The following is an 18,265-nucleotide window of genomic DNA, read 5'->3' as shown; positions in this document are numbered from 1 at the left end:
AAACTGTTTCAGCAAGATTGCTCACACTTCTCTGTAAAAGCTCTACTGCAGGCATGCTTCACCCTCACTTTCCGCCTTTATTTCACATGCTTGGGAATTTCTGATATCTCACATTTCAAAGTGACCTCTCCCACTGGGAGACTGGCAGTCTACTTCCTCACTCACAGGCCTCTCTCTGGACCAAGAAACCACGATTCATCCACCAGATGGCCACCAGGGGCAGCAGCAAACGCTTCTCCCACATCACTGAGAACCAGAAGTTCCTTGTCCTAAACCGCCTGCCTACAGGCAACTGCACTTTATCAGCCTGCATTCTATACAGCATATAGGAGGAAAGTGGTGGAGTTAGTTACCAGTGCCGAAACTGGTTTTGAATAAGTCAGAGGTCTTATCTCTGCTGGTTTGGATTTATCCACTTATTAATTCCTGGACTCTGCTTACGCACGGTGTAGCTCACCAGCTACCACAGAAGGCCATGGGGGACTCCCCTGGTGGGCCAGTGGTTAAGAATCCACCTTCTGGTGAAGGGAATTCAGGTTCCATCCCTGGTCGGGGAACTGAAATCCCACACGCCACAGGGCAACTATGTCCGCCTGCCGCAACTAAAGCCTGTGTGCTGCAAATTACGGAGCTGGCATGGCAACTGCTAAGACCCAACAGTGGCCAAAACCACATAAATACATAAAAAGAAGGCCAGTCATAGAATATGGAAGTACAAAGTGATCTATCAGACCTAGCCTGGCTTATTTTAATACACCTGTTTTGAATAATGTTTTCTTAAAAACAACAACAGTTCTGGAACACCTGTTAAACCAGAAGGCTGCCAGGACAATAGAAGCAGATCAGGAAGTATATTCACCTTATCTACTACCACGGGGTGCTTCATGAAATGGATTTCTGTACTCTACTCCAAACCTGTTAAATCTGAACAAGGTATAGCATCAAAATTTGTATTATAAGAAGCTTTCCATGATATTCTTGTTTGCTTTAAATTCTATTTATTTGCTTATTTATTTAATGTTTTTTTATTGAATTGTAGTTGATTTGCAATGTTTTGTTAGTTTCTGGTATACAGCAAAGTGAGTCAGTTATACATCCATATATATATCTATTCCTTTCAGATTCTTTTCTTTTATAGATTATTATGAAATATTGAGTATAGTTCCCTCCATGGTATTCTTCGGGACACCAAGGTTTTCCTCCTGGTTTAGGGAATTCCTTCACTTTTTGCTGTGTCAAGCCCCACGGTCAGAGAGGTTGGGAGGATCACGTGCTTCACTCCATGGCTGACATAACACTTGGATCAAAACTATTATTGAAAATGAGCTAGACACAAATTGAACTTAAATTAAGTCACAAGATAAAAATACTGTCCTCTCCTTAAGCAAACTTGTCTTGCAAGTTGAGAGATTTATTTTTGGCTACGTCATTGCCTGTTGGGGAATTTGGCCCTATACCAGCCACTTTCTTTCTTTGAGGATTAAGTTTATAGCTAAGGAATATATAATGAACATCGCTTTTAATACTTTGGAAGAGATAAGCATTAGGTGAGATGTTTCCCTCCTAAAAAAAATGCTACTAAAATTTTAAGAAACATACTTTATTTCATTTCATTCGTACAAATTACTACTGCTAGAGTCATAAGATATGTTTTGAGTTTCTGTAAGGTAGCTGATTCCAGAATAATGATGTTTTATCTGTTTATTTTCTTAATTTGCATTTTGGGTTTTTTTGTGGGGGGAGGGTCAGTAACCGCTTGGGTGAATTTTTAGAAATATCTTGATCTCACTGACCTCAGCTACAAAAAGATTTTAGTCTAGTGGTTGTCCAATGGTCATTCTAGTTTCCTGAATTCATCTTTTAAACCTTTTTGAATGTTTGGAATTTTTATCATGTGCACATTATTGTTTTATTATTTTGTTAGTAAGAAAGATTTTATAAGCAGTAAGTAGGATTATGAGCTATTATTTTTTCCTCTACTTTAAACAAACACATGTCATCTTAAAAAGAAAGTAAGCAAAAACATTAGATCCACCGAGGGAAGGGAGAGAGAAAAGTAGAAGGATGATGTAGTAACCCAGGATATGGGACAGCAGCAAGTTTTAAACACTTTCTAAGGTACGGTATAGGGGATCACCTAGTGGTAGAACTAGGAAAAGCTTTTTTGAAGATTCCTATGTGAGGGTCCATATGGATTGCAATCAGTTTATTTAAAACACGAGATGATGTTGAATATGTATTTTTGTGATCAACTTTATTGAAATCATACTAATAGGCTGAATATGTAAATATTTACCCCAAGCCTCTCTTTTCTAGAGGGATCAAAAATCTCCTAACATTAAGCTTGGAAAATTAACTCTTGTCTCAAAGAGTGTGTTAAATTCATGGTTCCATGTCCAAAAAGAGACACGACTGAGCGACTTTCACCTCAAGGTCAGAAAAAGTCTAGATATGTGCAAAACAAGCATGATAGCATGACCCTTACCTATCAGAAAGCTCTGGTCTAAAAACCATGTTGTTGTTTACTTGCTAAATTGTATCTGACTCTTTGTCACCCCACGGACTGTAGCCTGCCAGGCTCCTCTGTCCATGGGATTTTCTAGGCAAGATTATCGGAGTGGGCTGCCATGTCTCCAGGGAATCTTCCTGACCCAGGGATCAAGCCCGTGTCTCCTGCACTGGCAGGTGGATTCTTTACCACTGAGCCACCTGGGAAGCCCAGGTAAATCCATTAGGACTGTACTTCTAATTTAACAGTTGAGATAGCTGAGGTTCTATCTATATAACAGAAACTTTAAACTATTTGGGACCCAGATGGAATTTTCACTTGTTGAAAATAATAATGAAACATATGAGGACGGCAACTTCTGTTTTTGTTTCGGTTCTCCCCAAACAGAGACTAAGATAGAGATTTAGTAGTAGTTCATTTGGAAGTAGTTCACTTCGGTGATGATTCCAGGAAGCAAAGTAGGGAGCAGGGAGGCTGAGACAGGGGAGGGGGAGAAGCCAGGAGAAGGGGGACAAATGGCAGTTATTACAGTAGATGCCTATGGCTTGATTCTCCCAGCATCTCTCAGAATTGCCTGTGGGAAAGATGGAGCCCTGTGATGTTTATCTGCCTCCTGACTCCGTTTACTGAGGATTGCTCCTGTATACTGTAACTGTCCCATAGCACCAAGCTGTGCTGTATGCTGACTGAGCTGCCTCTCTCAGCTTCAGAGAAGGCCCTGGAGCAGAGAATTGAGTGACATGTGGCTTGTTGAGGTGGAAAAAGTCTGAGCCAACAGGGAATTCTCTACTACAACTGTGGCTGAAATCAGAGCTGGGCCAGGGGGATGTCATAAAGTACGAGCGAAGGGCCACACCTTATATTACTCAGATCTGTTTGTCCTCTTATTAAGTTCATGTTGTCACTGTACCTTCAAGGTGGTGGCCACAATTTCTAGAAAGGACTCTGTGCAGGAGAAATAGTGGAATAAGGTCATGATGCCTGCTGGTCCCAAGGCCATGACTGATATTCATCAACTACCACTTATTCTGGATGGTCTCATCCTTGGCCAACACTGGCTGGTCTAATTTATTTGCCTGGTGGGGGAATCCCAGAACTTCATCTGAGAGGTCAGGCCTTTCACTGTCTTGCCCTTATTTTGCTATAGTGACAGCAATTGCTTGTTCACTGTTATTATCAAACACAAAGACACGTAACAGTACCCCAACAAATCCCCTGAGTTCCAGACATATTCTCCACTGCCCCCTTAACAAAGCACCAGTGCTGGCTTTTTATGCTAATCAAGACTGAGTAACCTCAGCAGTATTGTAACTCCTTTCTTTGCCTGCTGTTACATCCACATAAGGAAACCAAAGAGATCAGTTGTAGCTTCTAATTTTGTGGAACCCTTCATGTGTCACTAGGAGTACTGTGATCCACTCCCCACTTTAAGCAGTAGAGCCCACACTAGAATGGGAAGCACGAATGGGTTATTGGGAGTGGTAGTGAGAAGGGCAAAATCCTGTTCCATTTCTTGGCATCTGGATTCTAGCCATGGGGGACACCGCTTGATATGTTGGTTAATACAGATAGTGAGTTATGGAGGATATTTTCCCAGGTTTATAGGATGTTGCCTTAGTTGTGCTGTTCATAGGCTGTTCCAATCTGGTATTTGTATTAGTTTCCTGACCCTGCTGTAACAAAGTACAAACAACTGGGTGGTTTAGAATGACTGAAATTTATTGTCTTAGATTTCTGTATTCTAGAGGTTTGAGATCCTGCCATTGGCAGGATTGGTTGCTTCTGAGGCCATGAACTGAGCTGTGAGGGAGACTGTTCCATGCTTCTCGCCCAGCTCCTGGTCATTTACCAGCAGTCTTTGGTGTCCCTTGGCCCGTGGCAGCGTAACTCCATTCTTCACATGGTGTTCCCCCTGTGCGGCTGTCTCTGTGTCTGAATATCTCCTTTTAATAAGGACATAGTCATACTGGATCAAGGGCCACCTAATGACCTCATCTACAAGCTGATGATATCTGAAATGACCCTGTTTCCAATTAAAGTCACATTCTGAGTTACTGGCAGTTACCACTTCAACATATGAGTTTACGGGGTGGTGGGGGGAAGACACAATTCAACTCAAACAGTATTAGACCAGCTACTTCCAGGAATACTTTGGCCACCTGATCCAAACAGCTGTCTCATTGAAAAAGACCCTGATGCAGGGAAAGACTGAAGGTGGGAGGAGAAGGGGATGACAGAGGATGAGACGGTTGGATGGCATCACTGATTCAATGGACATGAGTTCGAGCAAGCTTCCGGAGATGGTGAAGGACAGGGAAGCCTGGCGTGCTGCAGTCCTTGGGGTTGCAAAGAGTCAGACATGACTGAATGACTGAACAGCAACTTCCAGGAAAAAGGTAGGATACAGTTCAGTTCAGTCACTCAGTCGTGTCTGACTCTGTGACTCCATGAATCGCAGCACGCCAGGCCTCCCCGTCCATCACCAGCTCCCGGAGTTCACTCAGATTCACTTCCATCGAGTCAGTGATGCCATCCAGCCATCTCATCCTCGGTCGTCCCCTTCTCCTCCTGCCCCCAATCCCTCCCAGCATCAGAGTCTTTTCTAATAAGTCAACTCATCGCATGAGGGGGCCAAAGTACTGGAGTTTCAGCTTCAGCATCACAGTAGAACCAGCAAATCCCATAGTCATGTACACATTTCCCAATAAAAGGAGTGCCTTGACCCGAGACAATCTTTTGCAGGATGCTATGACTGTTAATCAGGTATTCTGTAAGCCCTTCAGACAGTACAACTGGTAGAGGCACTGCAGAAAGAGAAGATAAACCAATATTGAGAGCAGGTGTAAAGTCCTTCAGAGTGGAAGGGATCCAATGCAATTGACCTGCCATCAAGAAGCTGGTTGTTTTTACTTGGGTTTCTGAGGGCCCAGTGTCAGTCTTATGATGACAGGTTGATTATGCACCAGAAATGGTGGTTGCTGCTGCTCAGTCGCTTCAGTCGTGTCCGACTCTGTGCGACCCCATAGACAGCAGCCCACCAGGCTCCCCCATCCCTGGGATTCTCCAGGCAAGAACACTGGAGTGGGTTGCCATTTCCTTCTCCAATGCATGAAAGTGAAAAGTGGAAGTGAAGTCGCTCAGTCACGTCCAACCCTCAGTGAACCCATGGACTGCAGTCTTCCAGGCTCCTCCGTCCATGGGATTTTCCAGGCAAGAGTACTGGAGTGGGGTGCCATTGCCTTACTGAGCCCATGCTGTTGGGTCCATTTACAGCCATCATCCCTGATACCATGGCTGCTCTAATGATGGGACCATTGTGCACTTGGGTGACTGAGGACATCCACTGGACAATCCATCAGATCAATCATCTTGTTCACCTAGTGTGCCTCCTCTGCGGTGGATGCTCTCCAGTGAGTACTGACGTAAGACACAAAGACTTGAAAACTTTGTTCTTTTTCCTATAAGGTCTACCCATAATGCCCTTTTCTAAAACTGTTTATAATATTAATAATTTAATCTTGCTCCTTCCAGGCCCCTGATCAATCAGCCAAATCATTTGCCCAGAGGTGTATCCTGATCGTGGGCTACCTTTTCTTCCGTGTGAAGCAGGCAGTAGACTGTTCCGCTCACAGCTTTGCCCACGGGGTGTTCCCCTTGTGGTGCTGTAGGGAACAGCAATTTATTTTCAGGACACCCCAGCACAGTTCTCGAAGTATTGAGCCTTTATTAAAAAAAAAAAAATCATTCTTGATAAAAATGCTGCTTCAAGAAAACCTCTTGCATACTGGAAAAGGGAAAACCTTTCAGTGGTTCCTTGCTGCTCTGGAAGCACACCGTGAGCTGGGACCCATGGAGCCGCCCTCTGCAGGGACAGAGCCCCCTTAGGTGCAGAAGCATCAGCCTGTGCCTGGTGGTCAGGGCAGCGGGGGAGCTTCTCCAGTCAGTGCGGACTCCCTACTCAGGGAGTTCCCATTAGGATCTCTGCTGCAGAAGCATCGTGTGCAAGGATATCCTGAAAGCCCCGCTGCCCTGCTGGTGGTGATGTGATCTGCTGGGTTATCATCAGCAAATTAAGCCAAGCCATCTGTGAATGAAGATCAGGCATTTTCTCCTCTGTTGGCTTGTTTGGGGGAACCTAAAATAACCCGCCTGCACTGCAAGGGACGCGGGTTCCATCCCTGGGTCGGGAAGATCCCCTGGAGAAGGGAATTGTGATCCTCTTCCGTATTCTTGCCTGGAAAAATCCCATGGATAGAGGAGCTGGGTGGACTATGCAGTCCATGGGGTGGCGAAGAGTCAGACACAATGAAGCGACTGAGCATGCACGCACGCACTGTAAGAGCTCAGATATTCACAAAGTCTTGGTGAAACAGAACAGGTGACCTATGGCCACTTTTCTATTTATGTAAGTTATTTATGCCATTTGGACCTGCTTGGACCCCATCACAGAATGGTTTGCTGCTGTACCCACTAGAACCCCTGACTTGGTGGGTCTGACAGTACACAGCTAGTGATGGACACCTCTGATGTTCTCAGGTCAGGCGCTCGGTCTTTAATAAAGACAGCAGCACGTCAGGATGCTTTTATTCAGATGGTGAGTCATTCTCTATGGAAAAAACACGGCCTTGCTCCAGGATGCTAGGGAGTCTGTGCAATGAATTGCTCCCTGATGCTTGCACGCGGGTTGGCCTTTTCTGCTATACTCATCTCTAGCATTGTTAGGTTTGCAGAGGACATGGCCACATACAAGGCCCTCCCTTGATTTTGCACAGCAGTGGCTCTCAGCTTTCTGCTGGGCCAATGCTTGAATATCTCTGGTGATATAAATCAAGTGAAACCCAAGTGTGTTGACCACTAATCTCTCACCTAGGAACATAATCCCAATCAAAATTTCAGAAGGCTCTTGGAAAAATGTATATTCTCATTCTATTTTTTTTTTTAGAAAGATAAAGGCCCTAGATTAGATGACACAATTTTAAAAGATCAGAATTTAAATCAAGAATTTATGTTACCTAATTTCATGACTTACTATAAGGTGGCAGTAATCAAAACAGTGTGTTACAGGTATAAAGACAGACAACATAGATCCGTAAAACAGAAGAGGGGCGCAAATACATCCTTATTTGTATATTCAGTTAATTTTCAATAAAGGCGTTTTCAAAAAAGAAAGGATAATCTTTTCAACAAATAGTGGTAGAATAACTGGGTCTCTAGATGGGAAAATGTAAGAATATCAATCATAACTTCATAACATATGCTCATGAGCTCAGCTGGGTCTGACTCTTTGCGACCCCATGGACTGTAGCCTACCAGGCTGCTCTGTTCTGTTCTTTCTAGTTCTGTTTTCCTTTGACAGCTAATAAATAGTTGAATAATTACCCTGGAAAACAATGCAGCTGTAACCATTGTTGGAATTTGGTTTAAATCCCAGAACAGTCAGATACTAGACTCATACAGCAGTGTCTGAGAACAGTTCTCCCCTACCTGCTCCCTCTTCTCTCCTTAGGGCTTCAAGGAGAGTGGAGAACAAGGCCTTGCCAAGATAATTTTAAGTTACAATGTGCAAGGTTACTAGGGAGTTGCTAGGAATGTAAAGACGAATTCAAAAAGATTTTACCCTACAGAAAATTTTGAGTCTGCAGGGGGAGCCAGACAAAATTAGATATCTATATGTATACCCATATTTATCTATCCATCCATTTTAAAACACAGCAAAAATCCTTATAGTGAAGTATAAGCCAAAATCTACAAAAGGTCTAGGGAATTATTTCAAGGGGTGGGTGGGAAGAGCAAAATTTTAAGAAGAAAGCGGTGTTTGAGTTGGGTGGAAGGATGAGTAAACTTTCAGTGAAGGATAAGGGGCTGCAGGAATAGCCTAATGGAAGGTAAATAGAAAGGTTGGAATCTATTGAGGAACACAATAGTGTCAGAGAAATAGTAATTTAACAATTCATTGTTTTGATCCTGTCTTCTAAGGCTTATTTTTAGTTTGTTGCTGTTATTTAGTAGCTAAGTCCTGTTGGATTGGTTTTGCGACCCCATGAACTGTAGCCTGCCAGGATCCTCTGTCCAAGGGATTCTCCAGGCAAGAATACTGTGGGTTGCCACAGTGGGTTGCCATTTCCTTCTCCAGGGGATCTTCCCCACCCAGGGATGGAAACCCGCGTCTCCTGCATGGGCAGAGAAGTTCTTTACCACTGAACCACCAGGGAAGTCCATTATTTTTAGTTTAGGGTACATAAGTACACACATTACTAGGAAGCTTCATAAGAAAAGAGGGGGTTACATCCTACGTTCAGTTTTTCTGGGTACAATCTTCTCCCCTGGAATCACAGATAACAAATGCTTAGAATCACTTGTTTAGAAGCAGTTAAACGTGAGACCCTGTTATCTTCTAGATTTCAGTTTCAAAAGACTTAAGCTTCTCCGTGCCTCAGTTAACCTTTAAATAAAAACAAGAATACTTTCCGAAAGAATTGTTAGGAATGACACAGGAGGAAGAATGTCTGCCAGAATAGTACTTTAGCAGATATGTCCTAAATTATATATTTAATAAGTAAGTAGATACGTGTGTGAAGTATTAAAATTTTTCACCTGGCAGCCTTCTCCCGCTGGCTGTAGCCGATAGACCACACCCTCCTAATCCGCCGTCCCATTCCCTGCCTTTGGAGGAAACTGCGGTTCGTAACGCCTCCCAGCCTCGGCTACAGCACGTGGGCTCCGCCTCCCCACAACAACAAAAAACCCTGTAGCACCAGCCCCGGCCCCTCTGCGGACTCGGCTTGATTTTTAAATCCATCCGAAAGGGCCAATCAGAGGCAGCCGTTCGACTATGCGGAATCCGATTGGCTCACACCCTCTGATAGTGACCAATAGGCTTGCAGCCGAGTTCAGTCTCGAGGCCGGAAGCGGTCGAATCGAAAACGGGTGGCGGTCGCGGGCAGTTTGAATTGGCCTCTGTGCTCCAGCTCGCGGAGGCTGGACAAGGACTCGCCTTTGAGAAGGGTTGTTTGCCCTCTCCCGCCAGCAAGGTGAGCGTTCTCCTTGGGTCCCAGCTCTGGCGGCGGGCGTGAGGGAGCCGCGGTCCTTGTGCTGGGGGCTCCTGGGCGGCGATGCCTGTGGGATGGCGCTTCTCGGAACTGAAGGTGCCGCGGGCCGCTGCCTCCTCCCACCCGAGGGACTAGAGAATCGGCCCTGGGCCAGGTTCTTAGGAGTCTCGGCGCCCCTGTGCTCCCGGTGAAAGTGGGCTTGCACTAGTGTCGGGAGCCCTTGCTCTGCCCTGTGGGGGAACTGATTCCTCTGTACGGTAAGGGACTTGAAGCTCAGCAGGTGTTTCACTGGCATCCTTTCTGCACCTCCTGTTTGAAATTTGGACATCGGTCTTTTGTCCCTTGGAGGAGATGCCAACTTGGGATTTGAGAGGTTTGATCTGGGCAACGCTTTGGTGTGCCTGTTGTTCGTTGCGAGAGCATTTTCTCTTGCCTTCCCTTTCTTTACGCATTTATTGGACTGCGCCTGTGGACCTGGCTTGCGCTATGGGATAAGGACTCAGAAATTTTAATTTTGATGAGAGAGGACAACTTCGACAGGTTTAAGGTGTCAATCATTCAACAATCTATATGGAACCACTGGGGCAACAGGACAAAAAAAAATGTAAACCTCAAGATGAAAGAGGCAGAGGGGGTAGGGGGTGGGGTGATGAAGAAAAGCCCAGGAAGTCAAGGTTCCTGCCAAAAGGATCTGCAGGACTACGATCCTTCCAGAAATGCTCTTTCTATCTTAACCAAGTGGAAGACACTTCCCAGGGTCAAATCACTCAACCCCATAAAGTGCCCAAAGAAACTTGTGACTCGCGCACATCACGTACTGCAGGCCGGGTTCACACTTTTCCCTGTATCAGAATCCCCCATCTTCGGCAAGAAACTGGAGTCCCCGCCTACAGTGCCACCGCGGAGCGACTTTGAGTCCTATTCTCGAGCTTGTCCTGGAGGAGCAGGCAGAGTTTTCATTCATAGGCGCCGCCCCCCACCCCCTTCGCCTCTTTCATCTTGAGGTTTACATTTTTAAAATTCTTTTGGTCCTGTTGCCCTAGTGGCTCCATATAGATTGGTGAATGACCGATACCTTAAATCTGTCGAAGTTGTGCCCTCCAATCAAAATTATCTTGGGTCTGGTGATTGCTTTAACCGTTTATGTTTTGCTGTATCTTAGACTTTGAAATGGAAAAGCATTTAACTTGCCAGTCGTCCTTCTGTTTATTTCCATCGTCTGTATCAGCTTTTTAAATTGCTTGTTTTAATATTTTGTTTGCTATGGTGTCTTGATGTAATGCTTTCCATGGCTGGCAGAATTGTTTCGGAGTTACAGTTGTGTTCCTCTGAAGGCACCCCTGAACTCCTGAATGAACTAGCTAGTTTATAATAGATGAGGTTGCCTATTGGGGAAGTGTAAATTGTCTTTGTTGCTGGAGAGGCATGACACTCCTTGAAGTAGTTTTTGGGTAGATGGGAATGGGGTTTAAGATACTGTGTTCAAATAATTAAGGGGGAGGGGAGAATGGGAAAGAAAACCACTTTCCAAGGCTTGAAATTATGTGCTTTCCGAGACCCTTGCTTCTCTTAATTTTTGGAAAAAAAATTATTATTCTTAGTATTTTCATCAACTAATTTTTAATCATGCTGATAAATTTCCTTGATGAAGTCGATTGAAACAAAACACTAAAATGGTTACGAACTTCATTTAGTTAAAAAAAACAGATTCTCGTCCTCTTGCTAAAATAACTGGAAAATGAATGCTTTTTTTCCCTTCTATTTACGTTCTAAAGGCTAATGAGAAAAGAATAATTGCCATACTTTTCTCTCAGCTGATTTAAATTTTCTAAGATATGTCCCAGAAAGAGGTAGGCTATTGCTGTCTTGTTACCATATGTAGCAATATATAAATGAAAAAGTGTTTTTCAGGGACTAATATAATAGTTAATATGCATGGAAAGCTTATCAGGAGATAGTTTTCTAAAGGTTTAGGGAGTCACCACCATTATTATTCCCAAACAGGGAAACCAGAGCACAGCCCTGTTAAATAACACACCCAAGGCCACACATCTTGCCTATAGCTGAGAAGGGATTTGAATTACTGAGGCTATATACCTGATTCCTGGTCACAGTTGGCCTGGAGACTGACTTGACTGCATTTTGCAGTGATTCTGGGGCTTGTATGGCATTCATAGTTTGTTCATTCATGCACTGACTCAACAAATAATAATCACGTGGGAGGAGGAGGCGGTACCTGTGCCATGAGAGACTCTGATGGAGAGAAAACACCAGATTATGATGGATGTCCTCAGGGAAGTCTTCCTGGAGGAAGAGGGATGGAGTATGAGTGGGAACTAATGACATGAAGAGAAGAAAGACAAGTGTTTGCAAAATAACTTATGCATCTTCTTTGTCCTGTAAGCCCAATTTCCCCAGAAGCCTTGTACCAAAAAATTCATACCTTGTATAATGAAAATGAACTGAGTGGTAGAAAGCAGGTGGCCTAATGAGAAGTAAGAAATGAGAAATAAGAAAAACCGAAAGCAAGGTGAAACCAAATGAGCATATTGTGTACTACTTCACAGTCAGAGTTACTGGGAGTCACCTGGCAGAGGGTGGCTAGATGGATGCTATACTTTGTTATTTTTTGAAAGAAGTTTTGAAATTTGATTCTTAGAGGTGGTTATGTAGACTAGTTTGTCTCTGAGACTATAAGTTTCATTTTACTGTGGTAGGATCAACAGTCTGTTTATTCTTTTCAGTTTATTTATAAATGTTTGAGTAATAAAGAAAGGAGAGCAAAATGAGCTGGGCTTTGGAAGAATGGAAGGAAGGCCTGCCTACAAGAGCCCTTCAGAAGATTCAAGAGCTTGAAGGCCAGCTCGACAAACTGAAGAAAGAAAGGCAGCAAAGGCAGTTTCAGCTTGAGACCCTGGAGGCTGCGTTGCAGAAGCAAAAACAGAAGGTATCACCGAAATGCTGGTATTTAAAACTGTTCACTCATTATTTGGATCAACAGTTTTATCTTGGTCCTTTTTTACTTTAGAGAAAGATGATTTTGCTGTCTTCAGGTGGTAATCCTCCTTCCTCTCCTCTACTGAGCCTTTTTTATTGTGATCACTTTATTTCTCCATCCTCTGTCCTCATTTCTGCTTATGTGCTCGTGTGTAGGAGTGCTGAGTTCCATTGTCGCTTCTCTTAGGGACCATGAATGGGACATTGCTTTTGCATTCAGCACCAACATGGCCAAAAGTCTTTGGCTCTGAATCTGGGGTCAGTATGAGAACACTTTGCAGCCAAAATAGATACCGCTTTTTTTTTGCTGGGGTTGGTGGGGTGGGGGTGGTGGGGCTGTGTGGTTTGTGGGATCTTAGTTCCCTGACCAGGAATCGAACCTACACTCCCTGCAGTGGAAGCTCAGAGTCTTAACCACTGGATCACCAAAGAAGCCTCCTGCTGCTGCTAAGTCACTTCAGTCGTGTCCGACTCTGCGACTCCATAGACAGCAGCCCACCAGGCCCCTGTCCCTGGGATTCTCCAGGCAAGAACTCTGGAGTGGGTTGCCATTTCCTTCTCCAGTGCATGAAAGTGAAAAGTGAAAGTGAGGTCACTCAGTTGTGTCCGACTCTTAGTGACCCCGTGGACTGCAGCCTATCAGGCTCCTCTGTCCATGGGATTTTCCAGGCAGGAGTACTGGAGTGGGTTGCCATTGCCTTCTTGGAAGAAGTCTCCTAGATACTGCTTTCTGACAGTGAGCTTTCACGGTGGAGTTCCCAGATCTCTCCAGGACTAGTAAATGGAAACTTAAGTAGTACTTCTTTCATATTAGAGTAGTAATAACAATTACTGCTTCTAAAATGTTTTTGCTAGTGGGAGAATTTTTCAATTTCTTACACTTACTGGCTTTGGCAACTGAACTTGAAAATGAGTAGCTAAGAGAGGGTTTCTAAGGTTAATTTTTTTTTAATTCTCGAAAGCATATTAAAGCCTCTCTAGGATTGGTGTGTGTAGACCTAGCCAAAGACAGTGTAATACATGACTTTGTAAAACTTTTCTATTAATAAACTTCAAAATGAGATCATCTAGGATTTCTCTGTTCATCAAGCGTTGACTTCTGGATTATTACAGTCGTATCTCAGAAAATTAGTCGTCAGGGTTAGACTCAGATTCACAGGTAATGTCTGATAAGTTCATGAGTAAGTGATGTATTTCCTTTTGAACAATCCCCATTAGATTGAGAATGAGAAAACTGAGGGTGCAAACCTGAAAAGGGAGAACCAAAGCTTGATGGAAATATGTGAAAATCTGGAGAAGACTAAGCAGAAGATTTCTCATGAACTTCAAGTCAAAGAGTCACAAGTGAATTTCCAAGAAGGTCAACTGAACTCGAGCAAAAAACAAATAGAAAAGCTGGAACAGGAACTTAAAAGGTAACTTTTGGGGACAGTATTTATTATGGATGTCTTCATATGTATTTATCAGATGCGTCCTTTTTATGATGTTACTACTACCTATTGCAGTTTTTTCCTTTCCAGCGGAATGAACAGTGATTGGAGGACAGTTCTTATACACTTCAGTCCTGTTGTCGCATGGCTCAGGGCTGTGTAAATTCATTAAATGGTTGCTGGCTTATTCATTTACTTATTCAGTATATGTTTATTAAGCTGCCTCATGTGCCAGGCACTGTGTTTGTTATGAGGGTGGGGGTGCAATGATTAATTCCCAAACTGTCAACAGTGGTTACTGGAAAGATGGAGGGAAGTTAAAACGTGGGTTATATTGATGGCTTGTGTCTTCTCTGCATGGAAAGCTGTTGTAGAGGAGAGAACTAGTCCCAAAGGGTGAGGAGCATTGAGAGCTCAGTTAAGATTGGAGGCCAGGAATTTATAGTGGGACCAGTCTATAGAGTTGTATGAGGTTTTTTTTTTTTTTTTTTCTTTATCATGTGGGATGTAAATGCTGAGAAGATATCCTAGAGGATTGATTTAAGGTTTGGGGGCAAGGGTGATGGGATAGGTCAATGGAGTAATTGAGGATGTGGAAGAGAGTGAATGAACTTGGGTGCCAGCTGGGTGCCACAGAATCTCAGCTGGAGAGGAGGAAAGTGAAGTCTGGAAGACTTTGCAACTGAGATCCCCATCCGGGAGACCCTTCTTCCATCTTAAGTATTCCCCAATCAATTCACTGATTTCACTCTATGACTGCATCTCTGTTCCTGCCCTGGAAACACGTGGACACAGTTGGGGAAGATGTGGGTGGGGGAAATGGGAAAATTGGGATTGAGATACATACACTACCTTGTATGAAAGAGATAGCTAGTTGGAACCTATTGTAAAGCATAGGGAACTCAGCTCAGTGCTCTGTGACGACCTAGATGGGTGGGCTGGGGGCGTGGAGGGTAGGAGGGAGGTCTAAGAGGGAAGGGAGTGTATACATAGAGCTGATTCCCTTTACTGTGCAGCAGAAACCGAGCACAACATTGCAAAGCAATTATACTCCAATTAAAAAAATAAAACTGCTCGTCTTACAAAAGGCAGCCAATAAAATACTTGTTAAATGCGGAAAAAATCACCAATTTCAATGCCATATTTAAGCAATTTTTTAAAAAGTGCTTATTACTATTTTTCCATTAAAAAAAAAAATCCCTAAACAACTAGAGGCATTAATCAAAGTTTAGTGGGACTTGAGCACTGCGAGCTTATAAATGGAATCTTCTCATTCTAACAGTGGAAGATTAAAAGCAAAAAAGACTAGCAAATTGCCCCATGTTAATTCTGCAAATGTTCCCCTAGAAATTTTAAGAATAAATTTTATTTTTAAATAACTTCATACTTCCAGAATCAGTTGTTAACACCTTACATAACTGGGGTACAATGACCAAACCAGAAATAAACATTAATTCAGTACTATTAACTTATTGGAATTTCTCTCATTTTTCCAGTCATGTTCTTACTCATTTTTCCAGGAATGTCCTTTTTGTACTCTAGGACCTGGGCCAGGATTCCATGTTGCATTTAGTGGATGTTTTCTTTTCTCCCTAAGCTGTGATGGTTTCTTGACTTTTGCGACTTTGACATCTTTAAGGAGCACTAGACCCCTTTATTGTACAATAGTACTCAATTTGGATTTGTCCGCTGTGTTTCAGCAATGGCAGAGCTGACACTTAGGACTGGATTATTTGTTGTGGAAGGCTGCCCTGTTCACCATAGGATACATGGAATTCCTGGCCTCCACGCACTACATGCCAGTAGCACTTACCCCATCTCCAAATTTTGACGGTCAGAAATGTCACCAGGCACTGCCAAATGCCCTTTGGGAGGGCAGAGTCATCCTGGAGAGAATCTCTGGGTCAGACTGAGGCTATGGATTTTTGGTAAAAGTATCACAGAACTAGTGACATGCCTTTCTCAGTGCCTCATATTAGAGGGTACATGATTCAATTTGACTTTTAAACCATCACTTGGTTAGGGTGTCAGCTGAATTTCTGGATTGTAAATTACTGTCTTTCCATTTGTATTTAATAAGTATTTTGATACCAAGAACTTTTTCCCAGGCATAGCTTGTGGTTATTTTAATTCTACCTACAAAGCAAACATATTTTTGAAAGGTATAACATTTAAAAATTAAGAGTTGACTCTACATGTCTGAGTTCTGCATCCACAGATTCAACCAACTAGGGTCAAAAATATTTGAAGAAAAAATTTCAGAGTGTTCCAAAAGCAAAAATTAAATTTGCATGCTGACAACTATTAACACAGTATATACATTATATTAGGTATTATAAGTAACCTAGAGATGATTTAAAATATGATTTAAAATGTGCATAGATTATTATGCAGATGCTACCTATGTGATTTTATATGAGCACTGAGCCTTTGCACATTTTAGTATTTAAAGTGAAAGTGCAAGTAGCTCAGTTGTGTCTGACTCTTTGCAACCCCATGGACTATACAGTCCCTGGAATTCTCCAGGCCAATACTGGAGTGGGGAGCCTTTCCCTTCTTCAGGGGATCTTTCCAACCCAGGGATCAAACCCAGGTCTCCCACCTTGCAGATGGATTCTTTACCAGCTGAGACACAAGGGAAGCCCTTTAGTATTTAAGAGGGTCCTAGAACCAACCTTCTGAAGGTACCAAGGGTTGACTGTATGCTTGTCTTTTTATGAAGATGATAGGTACACAGCAGTCTTTTTCTAATTTTGTTTTCTATCCATGTGTAAGGTGGCTATTCAGTCGCAATGTTAGAATGATAAATGTCTATTTTATTCTTTGTTTTCCTAAACTTTATCTTTGTCTGTCTTGTTTATCACTGTATTCCTAGCACCTGGCAATTGCAGGTCCTCAAATACTTGTTGGATGAATAAATGAAAGAAGCTTTTGTTTTGGAAAGCAGGTGCTTGGGAAGTAGGAAGTTCACTTCAGTATGCTGGAATAATCATTTCTTTGAAAAGAACATTTTGGGTGCCAATGTTAGAAATATCGATTTTAATAATTTAGACAGAAACATTCATATTTTAACATTTGAGGAAGAGATGCTTGGCTAAATGAAACCTAGTAAAGAGCTTAATTTAGTACATTTTTTTCAGTGGTGATAGTTTGTGTGTTTTTTTTCCCTAGGAGACAGGTGATATAAAGGTTTATAAAAATAACAACAGGGTATATTTTTATTTAATATTTAAAATTAAGAAACTTTTTCAAATGAAAAGATAGGGAAAAGGAGATAAGATGTGAATTTGAGAGGGAAAAGAAACACCAATTTTGCGAGTTCCTTCAACATTTCTCTCCAGAGTCACCAGCCTTTTACGCCTTGGGAAGTCTGTAGACCTGCAGCGTCCAGTATGGTAGCCACTGGCTACATGTGGCTGTGGGACACTTGAAGTGTGGTTAGTGTAAGTGCAGGTGTGCTGGAAGTACACACTGAACCTCCAAATTCTGAAGATTTAGTACAAAAACATGTAAAATACCTTGTTAATGATTTTTGCATTGAGTGAAGTGAAGTGATAATATCAAAAATATTGAGTGAAATATTAAGATTGAATTCATTTATTTCTTGTTATTTTTTTCACACTACTAGAACATTTCTATTGGAGAGGTATTATCTATTGTAAATTCGAAGGTGATTTTATTTGCTGCATAGCCATTTTCGGCTCGTAACCTTACTCTTCTTTCTGGGACAGAATTTAGAGCTGGGAGGGGCTAGGGCGCTGAGGCTTTTCCTTTATTCCTTTCTTCCCCCCCTGCTTTGAGTAATGTGTCCTTGGCAGAGAGAATGGTGCCCATCATTAGCGATTGTCTGAGGAGCTTCATTTTGTTTCTTGTGTTAAGGGAAAATCAGAGACACAGGTCAAGCTGCAAGAATTGAGTTCTTTTGAAAGGTCTTAGGACTTAAATGGTAAGGAGACTTGACACCTGCACAGTCCAGGTTCTCTGTATCCTCAGCTTCCACACCTAACAATATGAAGGGCTGAAGATATTACTGCAAATTTTATATAAGGGACTTGAGCATCCCTGGATATTTGTCATCTGCAGGGGTCTTGGAACCAATGCTCCACACATACTGAGAATGATTGTGTTTAGCTCACTTTCTCCATTTCTTTGGGTCTGTTTCCTGCCAGTATCTTTTCTACATGCATGAAGTTAACTTAATTTTTATATATGCATTTTAAAAATGTCATAAAAGGCATGGTATGTATATCAAGGCTATTTTTTTATTTATTTAAAATTTC

At 42.6% G+C, this 18,265-nt stretch overlaps 1 protein-coding gene across 2 annotated transcripts in view; it reads left to right on the top strand.

The window, feature by feature from the left end:
• Positions 1-12,343: 12,343 nt before the first annotated feature.
• Positions 12,344-18,265, top strand: part of CENPF (centromere protein F) — a 61,024-nt gene continuing 55,102 nt past the window's right edge. For both annotated transcript variants that reach the window (XM_068986294.1, XM_068986293.1), the window contains exons 1-2: positions 12,344-12,505; positions 13,774-13,970. In XM_068986294.1, the coding sequence (XP_068842395.1) occupies positions 12,344-12,505; positions 13,774-13,970 (359 nt within the window). The remainder of the gene's footprint in view (positions 12,506-13,773; positions 13,971-18,265) is intronic.

Source organism: Capricornis sumatraensis, chromosome 14 (genome assembly GCF_032405125.1).
Source record: "Capricornis sumatraensis isolate serow.1 chromosome 14, serow.2, whole genome shotgun sequence".
In the NCBI taxonomy this organism is placed as follows: Eukaryota; Metazoa; Chordata; class Mammalia; order Artiodactyla; family Bovidae; genus Capricornis; species Capricornis sumatraensis.
This window is presented reverse-complemented; position numbering and strand designations above follow the sequence as displayed.